This window comes from Talpa occidentalis, unplaced genomic scaffold (genome assembly GCF_014898055.3).
Source record: "Talpa occidentalis isolate TD23 unplaced genomic scaffold, MPIMG_talOcc4v2.1 talOcc4.17, whole genome shotgun sequence".
Classification (NCBI taxonomy): Eukaryota; Metazoa; Chordata; class Mammalia; order Eulipotyphla; family Talpidae; genus Talpa; species Talpa occidentalis.
Window position 1 is genome coordinate 5,936,923 of NW_023601754.1, and position 24,046 is coordinate 5,960,968.

General features: G+C 50.2%; 2 protein-coding genes and 1 pseudogene across 2 annotated transcripts; 2 read left to right on the top strand and 1 right to left on the bottom strand.

Moving 5' to 3' along the window:
• The first annotated feature begins 260 nt into the window (after nucleotides 1-260).
• LOC119248910 (chemokine-like factor) lies at nucleotides 261-9,298 on the top strand. Its single transcript, XM_037515817.2, has 4 exons — nucleotides 261-434; nucleotides 3,832-3,990; nucleotides 6,890-6,985; nucleotides 9,118-9,298. The coding sequence occupies exons 1-4, from the start codon at nucleotides 363-365 to the stop codon at nucleotides 9,232-9,234; spliced, it is 444 nt and encodes a 147-aa protein (XP_037371714.1). The 5' UTR covers nucleotides 261-362; the 3' UTR covers nucleotides 9,235-9,298.
• A 413-nt stretch (nucleotides 9,299-9,711) lies between these two features.
• On the top strand, nucleotides 9,712-23,504 carry CMTM1 (CKLF like MARVEL transmembrane domain containing 1). Its single transcript, XM_037518055.2, has 4 exons — nucleotides 9,712-10,161; nucleotides 13,657-13,815; nucleotides 20,917-21,015; nucleotides 23,109-23,504. Exons 1-4 carry the CDS (start codon nucleotides 9,841-9,843, stop codon nucleotides 23,502-23,504), a joined length of 975 nt encoding a protein of 324 aa, XP_037373952.1. The 5' UTR covers nucleotides 9,712-9,840.
• Nucleotides 20,463-20,816, bottom strand: LOC119248911 (60S ribosomal protein L35a-like; annotated as a pseudogene).
• Nucleotides 23,505-24,046: the final 542 nt, after the last annotated feature.

Genomic DNA, 24,046 nt, shown 5'->3' on the forward strand with positions numbered 1-24,046 from the left:
GCAGAGGGCGATGGTGGCTCCTGGAGACGGAGTGCCCCGAGGGAAATCCTAAGGAGGCGGCCTTTGAATGCCCATGGTCTGGGGGAGCAGGGCAGCCTTTCCTGGACCCTCCTCCCGCGCCTCCCCCTCTCCCACTTGGGGGCCGTCTGATGCAGAGCTGGGGAGCCACAGTCACTGGCTGCAGAGGGCACGTGCGCGCCCCACCTAGGTGACAGGCGCGTGCGCGCTGGAGGGCGGGAAGCCGGGCCGGTCCATGCGCCCCGCGGTAGTGGCGGTTGCAGCCCCCGCTCGAGGCTCGAGGCTCGGCCTAGTGGTGCGCTCAGGGCCGAAGGGAAGGAGCTGCTGCTGTCTCTGCCGGGGCGATGCCGGTGACGAAAGTAAAGGGTCGCCCTTTCTGTTTCAGCGTGAAAGGCCAAGTGAAGATAATACGGCTGGTGAGGACCCGGCCGTGGGATGGGGGCCGTGTCCAAACGCGCTGCGGGGCCGGGAGCTGTGGCTGTAACGCATGAAGCGGAATGCTGGTCTTCTCTTTCGGTTTGGTTTTTCCCATCAGTGCCTCCCTAGAAGACTGGCATTTTGCTGTGCACCTGGTGGGGGATGGGGGGCAGGGGGGGGTCGGGCGGGTGGAGATGGAGAAAGAGGTACTGTCCTCCCCATCGGGGGGTTACCCTCACATTCCTGAAGCAGAACCAGCATCTCTACATGAATGACCTACACTTGAAGGACCCACGAGCCAGGAACTCAGGTTACCAAGGGAGGCCGCTGCAGGTGGCCCACTCAGAAGCCAAGAAGATAAAAGACCCAGGTGTCCGTGCATGCTGGTCTCCTCCTGTGAGCCAGAAGTCTGATGTGCTGGAACGCGGCTGATACCGTTCAGAGCAAGGACGATGGATCTGCGGGTCTCTGGGGCACCAGCATCGACTTCAGTCAGATGCTCAGAGGCTTGGAGAGAATGAATCATCACTTGAGGACAGTGACGGGGCCAGTGAGAGAGGTAGAAACTGTCCTAGGAGGAGATATTGGAGAATTCAAGAAGAGAAAAAGGGGCAGGAAATTCTTTTGAAAGAGATGATATGTCAGAGAGCCAGGGTGGAAACAGGACAACAGTTCCACTTCATATGAACTAGTTTATATTGGGAAAGTTCTGAAATTAAGTGGCCACTTGGAAAGGCAGTAGGTACCCAGAGGGCAAAGGTCACAGGCACAGATGAGCACTCAGTGACCTGTTGGAAGAGCTTCGAATGTCAGTGATTGGGTAGAACAAATTGCACAGAAGGTCCTTCCCACACCAGAATCTACGAACCTGAGAAATAACTGTAAGTTACAATACATAAGAAAACAACTCTTTAGTTCAAAGAATGGAGAGAGTGCTTTGGGTTGGGAGTCAGTAATCCAGGAGACGTGATCTGAGGGGCTGTTGTTTTAGGCCAGGAACTGAAAGTTCTGGAATACTGAAGAAGGGACAAAGTTTTGTAAGAAAGGTTTGGCTTTTGACATAGGATTCCCCTCAAAAACAACTTGAGTATTTAATGTACCACAAGATCTGAGTTAGGACCTGGAACAAAGACAACCAAGAGAAAAATCTCTGGCTCATGGGATGATTCATTTTAGTCATGAAACAGAACCCTGCCTCGTGGCAGGAGCCGTGGCAACAGAGGCAGACTCTCAGGCCGAGGCTCCAATGCAGGCCGGCTTTGGCTGCGGCTCTTCAGAGCCCAACAGCCTATGGGCCTGACTTGAGATCAGGGCAGGTTGGGGCTGTACCAAGTTCCCTTTTATACTTGGATGGTGGAGTGGTCCCATCAGGTGCGAACTATGAGCTGATAGGTGCTAAATGGTCCAATCAGTCATAGGATTGAAATGGTCCAATCAGACCTGTAGGTGGGGTTTCCTGAAAGAAGATAAAAGGCAGCGCTGTTGGGAGCTGAGGAGACTGTTCCTGGCCTCGGAAGAACGAAGCAGCATCCAGCAGCTGACCCTCCAAGTAAGGAAGAGAAGCCAAAGGCCTGGCAGAGATTGGGCTGCCATACCTGCCTCTGGTCCTATCTCTGATATTGCCTGAAAGGCACAGCAAAGGCCCCAGGCTTGGTATCTCAAACAGCTGTTTGTTGTGTTTGTAGCCCAACAACTCACAAAGAGCTGTTAACACCTGGTGTCTCTGGCACCTCCTGGTGGCTGGTGGTGACCATCAGGACATTCCCTACTGAATCAAACGGACCAATTTCAATGAGGAAAAGGTTATTTTCACATTACTAAAGTAACCGGAAGAATTATGACTAAGTGCCCTGTGTAGCTTTAAGAGTATGTAGATGCCATCAGCTGGCAGGCTGATCGTAGAACTCTAGCAACGGAAGACATGACAAAACTAGATTTCAAGAACACAGAGACTTTGGGTGGGGCTCTGTCTCCTCCGAGCATCATGCCATTGACACACTTCCTGGACCTCACCAGCTCATTTTTGCCTTTAAGTCACTTAACGTTTCCACAGTCCATATCTTCATTTGAAAATCAGGAAGTTGGGTTAATGATTTTCTGATCTTTTTAGTATTATTATTTAATTAAATTGTCAATTCTGATTGCATTGTATTTAGGTAAGAGGAAGTATGTAAAAAGTGAAGCCTCAGAATTGGTGGTGGTTGTTTTTTTTCCATACAGGAGGGTCTTTCTGAGAATTGTTTTTCTCTGACAGTTTTAAATGTTTGCTACCCAGTATTTTTCATGGCAACACTCTTCAGTTTAAAGTGGACAGCAGGCTCCAGATTGTTAAAGAGTTAAGGCGTGGGGGCTTCCCTGGTGGTACAAGGGGTTAAGCACAGAACTGTGAAACTGTCTGCAGCCGCTGCAGCACAAGTTCGATCCCCGGCCAGGGAGCTACCCCGCAGCAGACCTCTCCTGTCTCCCCGCTGTTGCCCTCAGCAGTGTATTTCAGTCAGTCTGCCTGTTCTGCTCCTCACTCTGTCTCTGGTGAATCCTCTCACTCCCCACCCCTCTGCCCTGTACCCCAGCTCTTGTATGCATGAATAAATAAAATAATAAATTAAATCCTAAAAAGAGAGAGTTAAGGAGTGGTGAGTCGACGAAAAGGGTTTATAGCAGAGTATGTACATACTTGTTTGAAGATTGCTGCAGGAAGAAATAGAAAATAGAAATAGAAAACAGTTTCTGCGGGGAACAGAGAGAAAGGAAGGTGTGTGTATGTGTTTCAGTTTTAAGAGAAGACACCTTAGATATGTTTCTAGGAAGGAAGGAGAGAGTGGAGGAGGTGAAATTGATAGTATAAAAGGACAAAGAAAACATTTAATGGAAAAAGAGCAAGGCAACAGATGTGAGAAGTAACAGTATTAGGTGTACAGGTAGAGTAGTGAGATTAAAAGAGGGACACCAGGGCCTCCCCTGGTGGCACAAGCAGTTGAGTGTCGCGCTGTGAAGCTGCCCATAGCCTCTGCAGCACCAGTTCAATCCAGACCGGTGAGGGTCCCACATGGCGCAGCAGACCTCTCCTGTCTCGCCCGCTGCTCCCCTCAGCAGTGCATTTTGTCAGTCTGCCTGTTCTGTTCCCCACTCTGTCTCTGGTGGATCCTCCCGCAAATCTGTCCTGTACCCTGGTTCTTGTATAAATAAATAAATCTTTTTTAAAATTTAAAGAAAAGAGGGACACCAAGGCTCCCAGACACAAAGATAATCAGCACCCACACACTTTGGCCATGCCTCTTTTACGTGTGTGTGTGTGTGTGTGTGTGGCAGAAGCCCATATATTTATTTTAGAAACGATTGTTTTTTACAGCTTAAACTTACGTTCGGTGATTGAATAATCATTTCTTTTTCTTACAGGCACTAACTGTGACATCTATGACCCTTTTTATTATCGCGCAAGCACCTGAACCATACATTGTTGTCACTGGATTTGAAGTTGTCGTTGTTTTATTTTTCATAATTTTATATATGCTCAGACTTGATCGCTACATGACCTTCTTATTTTGGCCTTTGCTTGTAAGTGTTCCGTTTCCTCATTTAAAATCACAGCTTTTTCCTGACATAGTAAGACATTTTAATAAATCCTCCTAATTTTGTGTTAAGCCTTTAAGGTAATTTTTGACAGGCTTAGGAAGAAGGGACTCTGCTCTCTGCTAATGTGCTAATTGTCCCGGGGGAGATTTTCAGGAAATGTGGCCGCCTCAGAGCATAAATTCTCCGAGTTCCATCTCTCAGTGACGTGACTGTCCCATCTGTTAGGAGGATTCACTTAAGTGTAGATTGTCTAAAAAATGTTTAAGATCATGGTTAATAAAATAATGGAGCATTCTTAATCTTTATTTCCCTTTTGTTTCTGTTTTCTTTTTGCATTTTGCTATTTGTTTTGCTGGACCTTTTTTTTTTTTTAACTCTCCCTTTTATTTTTTTTTTTTAAAGATTTATTTATTTATTTATACAAGCACTGGGTACAGTCAGAAGCGCGGGAGGGTGAGAGAATTCACCAGAGCCAGAGCGGGGAACAGAACAGGCAGACTGATGAAGTACACTGCTGAGGGGAGCAGCGGGCGGCAGGACAGGTCTACTTGCCATGTGGGACCCTCGCCGGGGGCCGGGGATCGAACCGGCGCTGCAGAGGCTGCGGGCAGGTTCGCAGCCCAGCGCTCAACTGCTGCGCCACCAGGGGAGGCCCTTAACTCTCCCTTTTAAATGCATGTTGAGCTGGCCTAAAAACTGAGGTAGAGATGGGGCGGATACACAAGTATCTACAACTTGCATGTCCCTGATCACTAAGCAGAAAATCAAAATAATTTGGGACACTGAATAAAGTACAATGTTGTCTTACTTTAAAATGTTAGTGCTAAATAATTTTAACTCATCTTGTAGAAGCTTATTTAATAGCATGTGGAAGCTTATTTAATGGCATCTGTCATACTCACAGTATTAGAAATAATTGCCCAACAGAGTGTCCAGATGGTTCTAGAAATGATCAACATAGGCCAGTTGAAGCTATTAATTAAAGTGCATATGACCCCCGTTAGCCTGGACAATAAGCTGGTTCTAAGAGAAACTGAGGTGTCTCCCTTCTAAGACATCCTCCACCACTCCCCGCCCCTCTCAGCCCTGCCCCTCTCTGACTGGACTGGTCAGTCTTCCTCGTCTGTATTTCTGATCATCCTCTAGGATTCCAGAGTCCTGATACTCTAAGCTGATAGCCCTTATTCAGGAGCTAGAGCTTCAAAACTATTCTCAGAGTATAAACCTGTCTTAAAGCAGTATCTTCCGGAACGGCTTTTGAGGGCCAACGATGAATATTTCAGGCTAATCACAATCAGTGCAAACAGGGGAAAGTTGGGAAATAGATAGTCTCTCTCCAAACTCCTCCTTGACCTACACTTTCGACCTGAACCTTATTGGAGGGAGGTCTAGGAAAAAAGAACAAAGTCTTCCTCAGAGCTGAAATACCAGTAAGTGGCAGAAAGGGCTCAGTGAAATGGTTCTAAGAATTTCTTCAAGGAGATGTTGAGTGTGGCCCACATCTTCTTACTCTTATACTCAAAAAGTTGTATAGTGACTATTCCAGGGTTCATAAAACGTATACATTATAGATTTATTTTTCTCCAAACTATAATAATCCTCTGGAACATCTTACATGTCACAGTAATAAACTTGGAACCCTACGTTCAACGAAACATACCGAGAGGGAGAGTGGCCTATGTGTCGTCACCATTTCCCTAAGGAGCAGGACTGACAGTCAGATTGTTGACAAACGGCGCTACGCCAACCGAGCCTCCGCTCCATTAGGAAAACTAGATTCTCTCTGCTCTTGATCTGATGAAGTCACTTATTCAAATGTTCAGTATCCACGAATTGCAGGTTCTGAAAAGGGTTCTTTGGTGAGACAAAACACAAATATGCGGATGAGAAACTTTCAATGTAGCCAAGAAGCAAGACAGACGAGCACGCTAGTGTCACTGCTGCTGCCATGGCTGTTGACCCAGGCCGGTGCGGAGGCAGCAAGAGTAGGGAGCAAATCCCAACGGGCTCGCATGCGGAGCCCAGGCCGGAGGACGAAAGCATTGAGCAGCAGACGGACAGGGGGGCAGGTCTTTCTCAGCAGAAGGAGCAGTGTATGTGAGGGTCTAGGGGCAGGCAGTGTGATCCCCTGGCCCAGGTAGTTAAGACTGTTTGGGCTACTGAGTTGTGAAGATAGGAGCCAGAGGGGAGGCTTGAGGGGCAGTAAAAGGTCAGAGCATGCAAGACTTTGGGTTTTAACCCAAAGGCCATGGGAAGCTATGGAATCTTTCAGTAGGAGAGCGTCACATGACCGGGGGGTGGGCACTGTCAATAATGATTGAAGGGGAACAAAACTAGAGGGGAGACTCAGACCACTTCAAAGTCTGTTACTATAAATCAGGCATGAAAATGATAAAGGCCTGAGTGAAGGTTCATAGCAGCAGCTGGAGAGAAAGGAGGTGTTAATAAGGTAGAATTGACAGGACTGGGTAACTCAGTAACGTGATAAGGTTGTTTGATCTACATTGTAGACAACCCCACATTGTATATTACTAAAACGGGCCGCTCTGACCTGGCAGTGTGCCGTTCTAGTGTAAACCTCCTCCATAACACATCACCCACATTCCCAACCAGGTAAGTTCCCTCTGACTGCATTTAAATTTAAAAAAGAAGCCTGTTCAGTAAGCGACAGGTGCATCACAGGCTAAAAGCATCCCTGTCAATGAAATACAACACAGGTGTCATTTTACTATTGTTTGGTTTCCTACAAGATAATCACTAAATAAATGTGTTTAATAAAGTAGAACTGTCAAAATCTTTAAGGGACTTTTGTTTGTTTGTTTGTGGTGGTGTCGTTTTTGGTGATCTTCATGTAAAGCTCATCTCTCTTCTGTGTTTTCAGGATGTCGTCAACTCACTGGTTACAGTGACATTTATGATCATCATAGCCGTGCTGGCGCTGCTACCAGAAACCACACTGTCCACAGTCCTGGGAGGGGTAAGTGGGGGGGGTCTTTCCAGTTTTTCCTTTAGGTTTGATCAGAATTCAGATTTACTTGGAAAATATATACAAGAAACGATATCATTGTCCTCCCGGGGGCTCCTCTGCCAGTTTTTGTGTGTGAAGACTTATCCTGGTTAAGGTGAAGAAATTAAGGTGATTTCACAGTAAAGCTGAAGGTAGCCAAGTGAAGATGATCCTACATGTGTCCCAGAGGTATGTAGGTTACCCTAGAGGGGGAAAGGCATTACTGGTTGCGGCAGTAATTACTGGATGAGTTTCTCAGATGCCAGAACCTGGATGTGGAGGAAACTTGGATGAGGTTCATAGCTCTCCCTTTTAAAGAAAAGGACACACACTACCTGTTAAGGTGAGATGGGCTGCTCTATGTTTACTCACTTACTGTCCAGATCCTTCTTCAGAGGGAATAGAATAGATGCCGTGTGAGAAGGGAACAGAATGTACTCAAGGGTTGTCCTGAACACTGCTTGATGAGGAGCCAATTAGTTCCATCCGACTCTATCCTGGAAAGCAAGCCAAAAATGAGAGTCAGGTCAGTTGTAGTTCTAGCCAATATTCTTCTGAGATTTCTTATGGGAGATTCAAAATCACTTGGCTTTTCCAGGTTCTGATCTAGGGAAGTGGATTAGAAAGCTCTCCGTAAGCCCCCTCCTACTTCCCTGTTCTGTTCATGGCATGGGCTACCTCAGAACTGACACACTCAGCCAGCCACGCATGTCAGCACCCACGGACTTTCACCTCCCATATTAGGCCCCGAGCAACTTCATGAGGGATGGGAATTATTCTAGAAATTAGATATTACCAGAACAGCAATTTCCCCAGCTGTCTTTAAAGAGAATCATGTGCCTCTGAGAAAGAGGGACCAGGCAGAGGACTGACTCATTCCTTAAGTGCCCCCGGCGGGTGCTGTCAAGGAACGGAGCTGAGCTGTCCACGTGGCTGCCAAGCCCTGGAAGTGCAGTGGGTCTGGATAGAGGTGGGCTGTATGTGTGAAATCCACACTGAATTTCTAAGACTTGCTGTCAAAAAAAAAAAAGCATATAGAATATTTAATAACTTTATTATAGCCGGGATATGTTAAAATGGTAACATTTTGGATCTATCACACTAAATAAAATCTATTATTAAAATTTCACTTTTTTAAGCTTTGGAGTACGGCTAGTGGAAAATCTGGAATGATGTGGCCTACACGGCCGATGCGCAGGGCCCTGGGAGGGTACTGGGCTGAACGTGTGCCCTATCGTCGAGTCACTTAGAGCTTCACAAAGGAGGCCAGAGCTCAGACAGCTGTTGACAGAGTTACTGCAGGACATGGGAAAGAGGAAGCAACCACCTCTCTCGGGCAGCAGAATGGCAGTTCTCCAGGAATAAAGGGAGAGGACGCAGGGTCAGGAAAGGCTAGGCAGGAGGGACTCAGTGTGGTCAGAGCCGGGGAGAAGCCACGATGGCTGGAGCCAGCAGAGGCTTCCTGGCCCCTGGATGTCGGGGACTGGACAGCATGTGAGGAAGGACACCCCCACCTTCTTCTGCCCAGGGCACCAGTTCTCAGACAGCCGTTGGATGCCAGAAGTCCGTGTTCTCTCTAGTTTATTGCCTCCACCTCGATGTTATTATCCGGAGGCCTATTTAGAATCTCACCAGTTTCGTGGATGCAGCCAGAGTGCAGAGCCCAGCCTCTCAGCATTCACTTTGGAGCATCATGTCACCCTAGTTCTCCACAGCTTCTATCACAGTTACTAATGCCTTGGTTCCATCTTGAGGTGGTGTTAATGTTAACCCTTTCTCCAAATGAATGTGCAGTGGGAAAGTCAAATTCTCGAACTTTCCTACTGGGGCCTGAAATGCTGGCGGAGAACTGAATACCAACAACAGAGCTTCCCACGGCGCGTCCAGGAGCAAGCCAAGAGAGCCACTTGAATATCATTTCTGCTCACTTAGATGGTCTTTTTCCTTTCTCCAGGGGGTGACTGGGAAACATGGGGATGAGAATAAAATGAGCCCTGGGGTCTCAGCCCCGGAGGGGAGGAAGCGGCGGGCAGGCCTGGTAAGCTGCGGGAACCGCAGCCCCAGACCAGCCACCCAGTGACGCCAAGTGTCTTTGTTCCCAGGTGTTTGGATTCCTGGCAGCAGTGTCCTGTCTCGTGGATGCAGCACTTATTTACCGGAAACTTCTATTTAATCCCGGTGGTCCTTATAAGAAGACGTCTGCGCATAACCGAATATAAATTTTGTATTTTTATGTTCCTTTTTAGTTGAGGCTAAGCATTAAACGTATGTCTTTATTCTTACACCTATTTTTCTGTAGAATTTCTCATTTAATTCACTCAGCGTGGGAGCCGGAGGGAGAGATTTAGGAACTCTGCGCCCAGCTAGCACCCTCCCTGTCACGTCCACGGGAGGTGGGGTGCATGGGATCAAACCCACTCTACCCCTCCTGGACCCGGGTGCCAGAAAAGAATGCACTGAAATGGCCTCCAGATGGCCTTGGGGGCCCCCTGGGGTGGGAGAGGTAGGGGGAGGTAGGGGGAGACACTGAGCTCCAGGCCAGGCAGCAGCGCCTCAGCAGGTGGAGACAGGTGGCGGGAGGGCAGGGTTTGCCCTGGGGGCGCGCGAGGGCTGGAGGCCACGGCCGTTGGGGCGGAGGCGGCCGTTGGGGCGCTGGGTTACCCCGGGAGCGCGGCCGCCACAGTGCAGGCGCAGAGCCCAGGGCCAGCCCGACACCGCTAGGCCCGCACCACCGACCCCGAAGACCCGGAGGTCCGCTGGGGACACCTGCGCCCCGGCCGCCCCGCGCCTCTGCTGCAGCCTGAGCGGCCACCGAGCTCTTGACGATGTCCACCGTGAAGCCAAGGCCGTCCGTGCCATCGTCCAAGGCACCCGTGCCCCCAAAGCCGTCCGCGCCGCCGTCCAAGGCGTCCGCGCCGTCAAGGGCATCCGCGCCACGGCCAAGGACATCCGCGCCGCCGCCCAAGGCAGGCCCCGCACCCCCAGCTAAAGCCACCGAGCAGCAGCAGCCGGTGCCCCCCAGCACGGAGAACAAGGATGCCATGCAAAAGCGTGCGCAGGAACGGGCCAGAGTCCCGGGCAAATTCCGGGACAGCATCAAGCATTATTTCTTCACGCCCACCGGATTGTTGAAGCTCCTGAGACTGGTGAGGAGCAGGGTGGACCTGGGCGATGTGGGCCTGCCTCGGCCTCTGGGAGTGAGTCTTAGGGCGAGGCACCTCTGCAAAGCTCCCCTCGAGCGGCCCTCGGCCCGCCTTTCTCCCCTCCCGGCTGCTCCACCCACACAAGCAAACCCTCACTGCTAAATTTGACTTTTTCCCCTTTTAAATTTCTGCAGTTTTTCCCTCCCTAAGGGAATTAGGAAGCAGTGATGATAACAGCAGAGATGTGTAAATTAGCAAATAAAAATAAGAGAATTGACCAATAAAACAGATAAACCACTGCTAGCCAATATGCTCAGGATAAAGGGGGTGTGGTGTGGGAAAGAGAGGGTATAAACTGCAGAGCCCAGGCAGGAGACACGCAAACACCCAAAGGAGTGCTTTGCAGAACAAACAAATTTGAATAACTGAATGAAATGGTTGCTTTTTCTCGGAAATTACAGATTACCAAAAAACAGACACCTGTATAAACACCAAGGAAAATGAGAAGTTATCAAATGAGTATCTTTCAAAAATGTATCAGGCTCAGACTTTTTCACAGGTTAACTCTTTCAAGCCTTCTTGGGATATAATCTGATACTATTTTAACTTTTTAAAAGAACTGAGAGAAAGAAGATATGCTTCCTGACTATTTTTACAAAGTCAGCATAACCCTGATAGCAAAACCTGAGGAATGCAGGAAAACAATAGAGATCTTGCAATCAAAGCAACAAATAGGGATATATTAGTAGGAAATATTCATCAGTTTTTGTTGTTGTTTTTTTTTGCATAGAAGAACTGGGGTGTAGGCCAGAGGTGGGGGAGGGAGGTGAGAGGATTCACCAGAGACAGAGTGGGGAGCAGAACATTCAGATCTACCGAAATCCACTGCTGAGGGGAGCAGTGGGCAAGACAGGAGAGGTCTGCTGTGCCATGTGGGTAGCTCCGGGGATCGAACTCAGGCAGTAGTAGTGCTAGCACTGAGCCTTAACCCCTAGACCACCAGCGAGGCCCCACCGGTATTTTTTTTAAATATACCGTGAGGAAGAAACATGATGGTGATTCAATATCAGGATTCTGTTAAGCTAATTCACCATATAATAAGTAAAAGGAGAAAAATTGGAGATCACATTGCTGAGGAACAAGCTAGTATTTACTTTTCTAGGTCAATAAGATTGGAAAATAAACTCACACAAGACAGATAACAAGAGAAAAAGACTAATTGTGTACCCAGAGAGGCCCAACTGTAGAATAATGGAGACTGATCTAGTCATTTCAGTGAGTTGAAATACTTTTTTAGACAGAGGATAATAAATTTAGGAGGGAAAGACAGAACAAAGACCTTTAAAATATTTAAGGGCCTCCCCGGTGGCACAGCAGGTTGAGCATCATGCTGTGGAGCTGTCCGCAGCCTCTGCAGCGCGGGTTCGATTCCCTGCCGCCCAGGGAGATTCCCACATGGCGTGGCAGACCTCTCCTGTCTCACCCGCTGCTCCCCTCAGCAGTGTCTTTGGTCCATCTGCCTGTTCTGTTCCCCACTCTGTCTCTGGTAAATTCTCTCACCCTCCCGCGCCTCTGACTATACCCCAGTTCTTGTATATATAAAAATAAATCTTAAAAATATATATATTTAAAAGAAAGGTTTTTGCAGTTATCTATATACGCATCAAAAACAGACCTTGCAAGGCCTAGCCAGATGTGATAAGCTGCCTCTCACCTCCAGGGCCACCACAAGATTTATTTCCTGATATTAGAAAGATAATTAGGGAAATCAGCAATTCTGAATCTGCTGTTCTTTCAGTTGTCTTCAACTCAAAATAATCAGCATTCCACTTTGACACATCCTGGAGCAGTCAGCCTTAAGTCCCCACAATATCAAGCAGGGTATAGAATACATTTGGCAAAATTAAATATTCATCCCTGACTGCAAAGAGAGGGAGGTGGAGGGAAAGTGAGACATGGGGGGAGGGGAGAGTGGAGAAGAGAGAAGGGACAGGAAGGGGAAGGAGGAACAGGAGGATGAGGAAAATAGGAGTACATATGTATTCCACTGACATCATGAAAATGAACCCAAAAGTCAGCATCATATATAATGAAACAACAGAATTCCCATAAAATGAGGGACAAAGTAGATGCCCACTAGCACTGTCGTTATCCAGGATTTCTCTTGAACTACTCGTCATCACAATTAAGAAAAAGAAATAAGAACATTTGAAAAGAAGAGGGAAATATTTCTTTCCGCTGACTTGATCGTATATCTAAACAACTCAGAGATTACTGGGAAGTAAGTTAGAACCAGGTGATTTATTTAGGTGACTCATTATTGAGTTAATAAAGGAAAAGTTTTTCAATAAGGACTTAAACAGAAGAAATTTTTCTTCACAACAGCAATCAAAATGATAAAATAGGGCCTCCCCGGTGGCGCAGCGGTTGAGCACTGGGTTGCGAAGCTGCCCGCAGACTCTGCGGCTCTGGTTTGATCCCCGGCTGCTCCCCTGCCACCGGAGGAGGGTCCCACATGGCGCGCAGACCTCTCCTGCCGCCCGCTGCTCCCCTCAGCAGTGTACTTCGGTCCTTCTGCCTGCTCTGCCCCACGCTCTGGCTCTGGTGAATTCTCTCACCCTCCCACGCTTCTGACTGTACCCAGTGCATGTATAAACAAAACAAACAAACAAACAAACAAATAAATAAAACATGACTCTATTAAAAAAAAAAAATGATAAAATAGCTTCAGTTAAACAAAATATATTTGAAAGACCTATATGAAGAAAATATTAAAACGCTACTGAGATACTTACAAAACCCTGAAATAACTGGAAAGACAGACTTTGCCCCCGAACAGCAAGATCAAGCTTTGTAATCTTTTCATACTATAAATTAAACACAATTCCAATTAAAATACCAGCAGGCTTAGTTTGGGGGCACTTAACCAAGACAAACCTGGGAGACCTGAGAATGAGCAGCGAAAGGGACAGTAGGCCAGGCAATGATATAATACAAAATTGCCTGTAATTTCAGAAGAAATGAGCAAATCAGTGAAAAGGAAAAAGTCTGAAAGGGCACCTGCAATACACCTGAGAATTTAGTATATGATAAAGGCTGGGTTTCAGATGAGTAGTATTTCCCAATAAAATGATGTTGGGATCATCAGCAGCAGTTTGGAAGGGCTGTCGGGACTCTTAGCTCACTCTATCAGAGTCAATCTATCTCTACTCTGTGGGTATACCAGCCTTCCTGGCATGAAATCTACACTGCTGCAGTGGTGACTTTTAAGGAGAAAGACCAGGGTTAGGTTGGGGGAAGAGAAAAACTGATGTTATACTGTGTGCATTTCTATTATTTTCATGTATTATTTCATTTCTCTAAAAGACATTTTGAATAATAAAAATGTTCAAAACAATACAGAAATTGCAATAGAATCAGATTTATGTTCTGACAATGTATGGATTGAAAAAAAATCATCTGTGTCCATTAAAACAAATCCTGTTTCTTTTATCACAGGGTCTTCTCATAGGAGCTTTAGTTTGTTTCATTACTGCCGAAGCCCACGAATCGTATATAGCAATCACCATTCTGGAAATCTGCATAGTCCTTTTTTTTATTCTAGTATATATGCTAACCCTTCACCACTTGCTGATTTGCTTAGACTGGTCCTTACTTGTAAGTATTCATTTTCATAATTCCAATATAAGCTTTGCCCTCAGCCCCCAGAGTCAAGGCTCTCCTCAAGTGAAAACAACAAAGCCCTGTCTCTCTGGACAAGGCCAGAGCTGACTGTAACAGGCTGTTGCCCTGGAGCTAGGGAGGTCACTCGCCTAATGCCCAGAAAGATTCCTTGGAACTCTCTGTCCACAGAACAGCCAACACACATACTGGTCTGTAGCTCATGACACTGAACAAATGGAGGTTTTCAGCTAAGGAAATTTTTAATGAGTATATTCAGTAGGTAAACACAGTTCTCACCTTACAAAACAGCAGATGCTTCTACTTTTCAAACTATATCCTTCCCAAAAGATTATAAACAACCCCTCCCCCTTCAAAAAAAAAAAAAAGCACAAGAGTTGACATGGCAGAGTTTTAAAAAATTGTTACACGTACTGTAAAAGACAGCAGGAGTCTGCCTTTCTGTGTGTTAACAGCTAAGGGCCCATCTTCCCCAAGGGTGCCATATGGTGGCTGTTCAGGAAACAGCACTGCATCCCTGTTTTTGATGCATTTTCCAGAATTTCATATTCTTTACCAACTGAAAACTTCCCAAAGTTAACCCCTCAGGGTTTAGACAAACCTTGCTTATTTGTGGAGCCTAAGGCATTGCATCCTCACAGGCTGGCCGAGGAACACCAGTTTTGTCCAGATGCAGCCTGGGGCCTAGTCCCTGGCCCTGGCACCTCTCTGAGTGGGTGAACTTGAACCTCAGTTTCCAGAGGTTCAAAGCCTGATAAGAAGTAACTGAATTCTTGTAACACTTCCCTGTGTTTAAAGCAAACAGCACAATGTTGGGTACAGAACAAATATTTACTACAAAGTGGTCAAAGAGAAAAAACAGCCCGTCAGATCCCATGGGGAACTGGGTGCCGTTTGCCATTTAAACTGGCGCTGTGGACAATCCTAACTCCTAACTCAGGCCTCTTCCACATTCTGCTCCCTTAGAGTCACTTTTTCTAACCTGGATGTAGGCCTGGTTGCTATTGAGCTAAATCTCAAGATATTTTCTTCGAGTGCATGAAGGATTTTCTGGGCAAGCATCAGGAAGCAGACAGAGCAAAAGAGGAGCGACTTTGACTGGAGATAGGGACCCTCTTAGTTACGGAGAGCTGCAGCCGGGGGGAGATTTCTGAAGGGAAACTAAAAGCTCTGTCCACGGAGATTTTCACGAAGGGCAGGCAACATGAGTGGGTTTTGAGCCTGTACCATGTGTCCCATGCTTTCTCGTAGATTCCTGTTACCTTGTTAAACCTCAACACCCTGGTGAGCTTGGAGTCACCCCCTATTTCCTGGTTAACAGATGAGAAAATGGGACTAAGGAGATGAAGCGTCGGGGGTGGGTGCAGGCTGGCTGCCTCGAAAGCCCCCTCTTTCCGTGAGGCCCCAGTGGCCTGAGATGCTTTCTCTCTCGTCACCCTCCCCACATCTTTGTCCTCCTCGGCATCTCTACATTTGATGTTCTTGTACCTTCTCCTGTTTCCTCCTGATTTCCACGCGAGCCAACAGTGAATGGATACCCCTGGGGGACCCTGACTGAGGGCTCCCCAGCACCAAAGTCAGCAGCTGAGGTCCAGGCCCATGCGTCACAGCACTGGCAAGAGGCTCAGGCCTGCGCCATGCTTTGCTGTAGGGTCCAGGTGGGGTGGCCAGGAAGTGCCCCAACAGGGGAAAGGGCTGGGGTCCCCCGAGTAGGAACATCAGGGCCTGAGAGAGGAGCTGACCCCACAACTTGACAGGCTGCTCAGGCCAGCTCTCGTCAACTCTGGCAGAGCGGGCTGCCCACTCTCTTTGCCCTTGGCCCAAGCACCTTCCCCTGCCTTTGTCTTGGGGCCGTCTCTGGGCTGTGGGATGGCACCACACATGCCTGGCAAGCTCCCGGGAGCTTTGCAGCTTAGGGAGATGGGGGGTGCTCGGTGACCAGCAGCACACGGCGCAGCAGCCACAAGCTAGACTCAGGAGCTGGTCCGTGGCGAGCCATGCTTGGAAAGTTTTCTAAAAGAGCCATCCAAACAGGATCCGAGACCATATTCTCTTCTCTCCCGCTGTACCCTTCAGATCCCGTAAGGTGCAGGGTGTGTACAGGGGCCTAGAGGACCTTTTGACACTTCAGAGCCTCGGAGGACTGGGGGCGTGTGGGCACCCAGCGACAGGAGGCCCGCGGGGCCTCAGGGATGGATCAGCGAGGGAGGCGGGGTACCACGGGCCTCATTCTGTCCCTGCCTGGGGCTCTGCACCGGGTCGGGGCCGGCCCACGCTCTCCAGGTGCCCTGCCTGCGCAAGATGGTTGGGGGTGTAGGCTTAGGGTCAGGAGGACTGATTTTAAGTGGCAATTTCCTTAGAGGCTCGCATCAAGCTAAAGTTTCCGATTCCCCTGTTTCCATTCCGGGCTGACAAACAGGTGAAAATCCCCAACCCGGAGACACAAAGTCTGAGGAATGAGGGCTTCGCCCCCTCCACAGGGCAGCGACAGGAGTGCTGGCCTCGGTACAGATGTCTTGCTGAGGTCTGTGGGCTCAAGGGCCCTCCTTTGGCTTAGCCCCCCCCCCTCTGGAGAGAGGATGGAGTCCAGGCTTGGGGACCCACACCCCAGTCTCTGAGTGGCAGCTTCTTACTTCCGCGCTGGGCACTGTGCCACCCATGGGGAGGGTGCAGGTCCAGCTCCCACCAGCCCAGGCTTGGGGCGTGGCTGAGTGCTCCAAGCCAGCGAGTGGACCCTTTGCCTCATCCCCCCAGGGGGGGGCCCCTGCCTTCTCTTCTTCGTCTTCACTGTCCATTTGACCCGCCCTGGTCTGGTGTCCCCTGTCAACATCCCCAAGAAAAGTAAGCGTTGTAGTGATTCTGAAGAGTCCACATTTTTACCACTATGACACCAGTTTCCCTGGATGACAGAGAAACTAAGTTCCGGTCACGCCAAGGGCTTTGCCAATGGAAAGCAATTTTTTAAAAAATAGCATCTTAGCCATGTTTTAAACTAAAATGCTATGGAAGGGATGATTCCAAAAGTACCAACAACAGCTTTACCTTTCTGAGTCATCAGCTTGAGAATGTCCCCTTCAAGTGAGACAGACATGAGAGCTCAGCCCCTGCTGACGTGGGGCCTGGCTCCACAGTATGTTTGGAAACCACCAGACTCAAAGGAAACTGAGGAAGCGCAGGCAGCCTCACACCCTCTGTCCATTCCACAGAGTCTTGCCGCAAACACTGCATTTTGTGAAACAAGATTATTTATCTTTTTTTCTAATGGTCAGTGATTAAAAAATAAGCGGTCACCTTTTCTCTCCCACTTGTAGTTCTACAGTTTTGATGATCTCAGAAAACAGTTTGGGAGCTTTATGGAAAAATAATAGGTAACGAAATGTCTCTCGTGTTAGTCAGAGGGGGCTATGTGCGGTCATGGGGGTGTTCTGTCAAGGGGGGATGAACAAAGGTGATGAATAAGGATGACATGCATGAGGACGCCAGAAATCCCACCACAGGTGGCAAGGCTCAGCTGTGCTCTCTCCCCCTTAGGAAGCAAGATCTCTGTCTCTGTTTCTGGCTGGTTGTCTGTCTCTCTCATGAGGCCAGCAAGAAGGTCTATAGCTATTTCTTATTATTTTAATTTTTAAAATTTATTTATGCATACAAGAACTGGGGTATAAGCCAGAAGTGCAGGGGGGTGAGAGGATTCACCAGAGACAGAGCGGGGAGCAGCACAGGAGGAAGCACTGAAATCCACTGCTGAAGGGAGCAGCAGGGAGACAGGAGAGGTCAGCTACACCATGTGGGTCAGCTCCCTGGCCGGGGATCGAACTCGCGCTGCAGTAGCTGGCAATAGCTTGATAGTGCTGAGACCTCAACCCCTGCGCCACCAGGGAAGCCCAAGAAAGTCTACAACCCAAGCACAAGGGAGGGGGCTGGCCAGGAAGAAGCCCCTGGGCACTGAGTCTGACACCAGCAGGCATAGCCACTCACTGACTGAGCAGCCCTGGGCAAGCTGCTTCCTCATCTGTAACTTTCCCATCTGTAAACTGGGAATAATGACAGTTTGTTGTGAGACTCAAATGCATTGATGGATCAGCACAGTACCTGACACATAGCAAGTGCTCAAGAAACATGAGCTGCAACAGAACGTTAGGATGAGGTGAACAGCAGCTCCAGGAGAGCACGTCCTGTGGGGAAGACCAGACAGTGGGCACCAAGGGGCTGGTGAGCCGGGGAGTCAGCAGGGGGAGGGAGGCCTAGTCATGTGTGCTCCTGTCACTGTTACCATTACCGTGGCTTTCCTCCAAATTCACAATGATCTGTGAGCACAGCTTTTTGGAAAAGTTTTCACTCCTCACTCACACCTTTGAATACATTGGCTCACACAAGCCTCAGGTGTTAGGCTGGCTGCAAAGCTGCACACTGCTACACCTGCCCCATGGCGAGCAGACCTCTCGCTTAGCCTGGGCACCTGCCAGAATGTCCCTCGCCCTCCCTGGAGCCCCCTACCCCTGCGGCATATCACCTGCCAGTGTCACCCACCAGGCGCCCAATAGCAAACATTAGCACCCACCCAACAGGTGAGCCACATTCCGCCCTGGGGATGCTTGCTCACGGTCTCACCTGGAGTTGGCAGGACGCTGACTACCTGCACACATTTTGAGGAGACATGCCAGAGGTACCCACATTTTCATGCACTCCCAGGGCTCCCGTTAGCAGATGCTTCCAGCTTCATCAGGCCATTTAATCCTCAGGTCAGCCCAGTGAATCCCACTCATGCCCTTATTTATTTATTTATTTATTTAAATAGTAAGTGGCAATTTTTTTTTTAAAGATTTATTTTTTTTATTTAGTTATCCTTTTATACATGCACTGGGTACAGTGAGAAGTACGGGAGGGTGAGAGAATTCACCAGAGCCAGAGCGGGGAGCAGAGCAGGCAGAAGGACCGAAGTACACTGCTGAGGGGAGCAGCGGGCGGCAGGAGAGGTCTGCGCGCCATGTGGGACCCTCCTCCGGTGGCCGGGGAGCAGCCGGGGATCGAACCGGCGCTGCAGAGGCTGCAGACAGCCTCGCAACCCAGCGCTCAACCGCTGCGCCACTGGGGAGGCCCTCATGCCCTTATTTTAAACGAGCATGTTGGCACAGAGGGGTAATAAAACATACCTGGGGCCAGACATCTTGGAGCCGGCAGCCCGAAGAACTCCTCGACCCAAAAAAGCGATATTCTCACCTTATTTATTCCATGCCATTTTGACCCTCCGTGACCTACTCCACAGAAAATGCAGAAGACGGATGCAGCAGCCCCAACCCAGGGAGAGAGTTCACTTCCTCCTCTGGAGGTCCCTGTGGGAGGGAATAACATAAGTCAGCTGAGTTCTGGCTCCGCCCTTGGCAGATAGTCAAGTGTAGGAAGTTTATTTTATTTTTTTTAAGATTTATTTATTTATGCATACAAGAACCGGGGTCCAGGCCAGAGGTACGGGAGAATGAGAGGAGTCACCAGAGACAGAGCAGGGAACAGAACAGGCAGACTGATGAGATACACTGCTGAGGGGAGCAGCGGGGGAGCCAGGAGAGGTCTGCTGCCCCATGTGGGTATCATGCCTGCCAGCAGGGATCGAACCCGCACTGCAGAGGCTGCAGACAACTTCACAGCGCTGCGCTCAACCGCCTGCACCACCAGGAGAGACCTAATCGTAGGAAATTTGAGAAACCTCTCTGAGTCTTGGTCACGTCCTCTTAAAATGGGAACCTCAAGCATGTTGATTCTGGAGGCACCTGGAGCGGCGGCGTCCAGCCCCCCAAGGCAAGCTGCCCAGGCTTGAAGACTTCAGATGCTGCATTTAGACATCCAGGCATGCTGGGGTGACAACTCCCTGGGCTTTTGCCTGCTCCCCCCCCCCACCGCCACACACACACACACACACACACACACACACACTGGTGCCACTGACACTGCTCCCACCCACTCAGCCTCATCCTTTATTTCCCAGACAACGGAGCAGGCCAGGCTAGCAGCTAAAGAATCCAGGGCTGAACCCGAGAACAAAGGACACAAGTAGCCCCTAGTTGCCAGGGCAGACTCATGCCAGCCACGTCCTAGGAAAAAGCAGAAGTCAAGAGCACAGACATCCGTTCCAGAATTTCTTGTCTCTCCTCCAGAGCCCCCGCACCGCGGGATGTGTGGACCCAGAGAACAAATATGACCCAACTTCTACCTACAGATTTGGGAGCAGAATTAAAACCAGTGTAGCAGTAATCTAAACTTTTATTTAGATTTTGAGCCCAATGTATCATGGAATAGAAGGCCAGACTTCAATGAGTCATCTTCGTGGTGGGCCAGTTTGGGGCCTACGTTTTTTGATCTACACTTTCCTGTGCCCTTTAAGAAAAGACGATGGAAAAGTTGTCAACCTTCCTCAACCCCCAGCCCCCAAGCACATTTCTGCTGACAAAATCCAATCCAAAGACACAAACGTGGGTCTCTGGAAGATGTCAGGATTATGCTGCTGACGGTCCCTCTAAATATTCATTAAAGGGAAAGCTTTAAGAAGGCGTCCAGCTTAGACAGATAATTAACCAATTTAAATTTTTTTTCCCAAGAACAAACCCACTTTTATTGGCTTTTCAGTAAATTTAAATCCTGGAGGGGTACAGTACCATGCGGATTCTGGGTCCTGTGGCCTTAGCTGGAAGGTTGCTTCGGAATCTTGCGCGAACCATGTCACTGCTTCCCCGGGCATGTGTTACTTTACCCCAGGTTACTCTCGTTTTATTCGGTTTGCCACCAGGAGTCACTGTGTTGTTCTTTGCTTTGTACACATAAGCACATCTCTTGCCTGGATAGAATTCTGTCTCATCTCAAGCATAAACACCTTCAATTTTAAGAAGAGCTGTATGCCCCCTCTCGTTCCAGAGACCCCGCTGGTAGCCAGCAAAAATGGCCTGGACCATAGCCTTCCAGCCATATTTTAGAAGTCCTGTTCCCAGCAGGCCCCCACAGGGACCAGGATGGTGGAAAGAGCCAATTTAAATATTTGTAAGAAATTCCATTTCATGTAAAGGTGACGGTTTCAATTCTGTGTTACAGGATCTAATAAACAGCTTCATCACAGCTGTGTTCCTTATCCTAGTTGCTATCGTGGCCATGCAGGAGCTCTACAGAAGGCAGATGTACTCGATTGGAGGGGTAAGCAGAGGCCTTCGCGGCCCCACTTAAGATCAGCCTTTCAAGGTTTTGAAAGAGAAATTGGCGCACCATCATTATTTCATTTCTAGAACAACTTCCCCACCATGCCCTTCTCTCTCCCTCTTTTTTTTTTTTTTTTTAGATTTATTTATGCACACAAGAGCTGGGGTACAGGCCAGAGGTGTGGGGGGTGAGAGGATTCACCAGAGACAGAGTGGGGAGCAGAACAGGCGGATCTACTGAAATACACTGCTGAGGGAGCAGCGGGGAGACAGGAGAGGTCTGCTGCGCCATGTGGGTAGCTCTCTGGCGGGGGACCGAACTCGTGCTGCAGTGACTGCGGACAGCTTCATAGGTTGCATCTTAACCCCTTGCACCACCAGGGAGGCCCCCGTGCCCTTCTCTTTTGCACTGGCTTCCTCAGCAGATGTCACAATGCACAAACTCTAAGCTCACAAAAACTTTGCTTCTAATACTCACTCTCCAAAGGGGTTCAAAGGCAAACCTGTGGAACCCCTTTTGAAAATCTCACACCTATTCTTTAAAATGTCACAACAAGATGATTTTGGCTGTCCGTAGACTTCTCGGGACTAGAGAATTATATTTAAACTCACATGAAAAGAACGAGAATGGATTTTTACTTTATTGCAATTAGTTTGGAAAAATAAAAGCCGTGCGTTGTGAGAAGCAGTGACTCAGCCTGTGCAGGCGGGAAGAGGACGGTGCCAGCACGGGGCCCCCACCAGGCCGGCACCCTGTGACTTCATCCTCACGACTCTCATTTTCACAGCTCTGGGGACTGAGGTGCCCAGGTCACACGGCTGGAGCAAACTAGGACTCAAATCCTCATCATTTGAAGAACATTTTAAAAATGGCAGATACAATGCTTGGAGATTGGGATGCGGGGGGTAAAAAGTGAGGCTTGGTTTTTAAGCAGTTAAATAATAGAAACAGAAATTAATCCAGAAAAAAAAAAGTTGTTTGTTTGAGGTCATTTCATAATCAGTACATATTTGTCCAGCCCATTGGGCTGTGCCAGGCCTAGCTCAGTGTTGGGGGTGGAGTCCCCGCTCCCCAAGGGAGCTCATAGAGTACCTAGAAAAATCTCATTAAAGTAGACAGATTAAGGGCATCCCTGGTGGCCTCGGGGTTAAGTCTCAGCACTATCACTGCTAGGGCCTGAGTTCGATCCCCGGCCAGGGAGCTACCCACATGGCACAGCAGACCTCTCCTGTCCCCCTGCTGCTCCCCTCAGCAGTGGATTTCAGTAGATCCGCCTGTTCTGCTCCCCACTCTGTCTCTGGTGAATCCTCTCACTCTCTGCACCTCTGGCCTGCACCCCAGTTCTTCTACTCAAAAAAAAAAAAAAAAAAGAAAACAGACAGATGCAGTGACCATCAGGAGGAGCATCCAGGGCAGGCAGAACAGAGAGCGCCTATAAGCTCGGCCACTTGAGGCTGCCGGCTACCAGCTGCTAATTCAGCCACCAGGCCTTCTCCCAGCTGCCAGGGACTCCCCCCAGCACACAATGGTCTTCATCAACTCTTACCTGAACAGCGGGGCCTCCACCATCCCCAGGGTCCCTGCCTCCCTCCGGGTCATTTTCCATCACCTCGTGGTTACTGCCAGTGGCCTTTGGCGTCTGCCTCTGGGCCTCTTCTCTTGATCAAGTCCCAGGCCCTGCACCCGCCCTGCTGCAGCTCTGCCAGGGGCCCCAGCCACGCCACATTCCTTGGAGACCCAGTTGGGTACCTGGAGTTCTCGCCTCCTGGTTGGTCCCCTTGGGAGCCCCTTCCTGCCCTTCCAAACATGGCCCTGACCCCACCCCCACCTGGAGCCCCCTAGGAGGAGCATCCGCCTCAGGCATCAGGCAAGGTCATTCCTGGCGGCGAAACCCACCGCTTCCAAAATCCCTTTCTCTGGAGGAGGCAGAAGGGGCAGCAGAGTCAGCGGGGCAGCTGGGGACGGCCGCCCCAGGCCACAGCCGTCAGTCAGGAGGTCGCCCCGGCCCGCCCTGGGTGGGCACAGGGAAGACAACTCGTTGAGCTGCCAGATAACCCCACTCCCCTCCCGACACGTCTTTCCCCGCGCAGATCCTGTGTCTCACAGCCGCAATCCTGTGTATCGTCGACGCCATTCTGGTCACCAGGAATTTGAGGAGAAAAGTGAAAAGAGTCCTGGGCTTCAGAATCGAAGGCAAGAGCACGCCCTCCGCGGAACCGGACACGGCCGACAAGCCGGCAGAGCTCACCCAGGCCACGTCCCGGGCCAGCACCCCCGCGGAGTCGGTGCCGTCCAAGGCCAGCTCGGCGCCCGCGTCCCAGGCCAGCAGCGCGGGGAGCCTCCCGGGCGCGTCCAGGGCCACCAGCCTCGAGGCCGCCTCGGCGGCAGCCTCGCGGACATCCTCGCGGGCGCCCTCGCGGGCACCCTCGCAGGCACCCTCGCGGGCGGCGTCGCGGGGCTCCCGGGCCCGGCCCGGCCAGGTGTAGGAGCCCGGGCTGGGGTCCCCACGCACCCCTCGCCTGTTGTCGCCCGTCCCGGCCCACGCGTGCTCATAAAATCGGGAACGCGTCTGCTTCGGGTGCCGCGTGTGACTGCGGGGTCCGGGCGCCTGCCGGGGGGCGGTCGGGGCGAGGCCCTCCATCTCTCAGGGGTTCCAGCCAACTGGCACCCCGGGCGGGGGCAGGGGCTGCAGGCCCGGGGCAAATGCGCTGGGCTTTGCTGGGACCTGGAGGGGGTTCTGCGCACGGTGGGGGGAGCGCTGCTGCGTACCTGGGGCCACGCGGGTCCTCGCGGGGAGACCAGGCGGCCCCGAGACAACCCAGAAACCACCCAGCCGCGGGGGAGCCGGCGCGCGCGCCAGGGGGGCGCGGGGGAGCCGGGGCGCGCGCCAGGGGGGCGCGGGGGAGCCGGGGCGCGTGCCAGGGGGCGCGGGGGAGCGGGGCGCGCGCCAGGGGGGCGAGAGGGAGCGGGGCGCGCGCCAGGGGGGCACGGGGGAGCCAGGGCGCGTGCCAGGGGGGCGCGGGGGAGC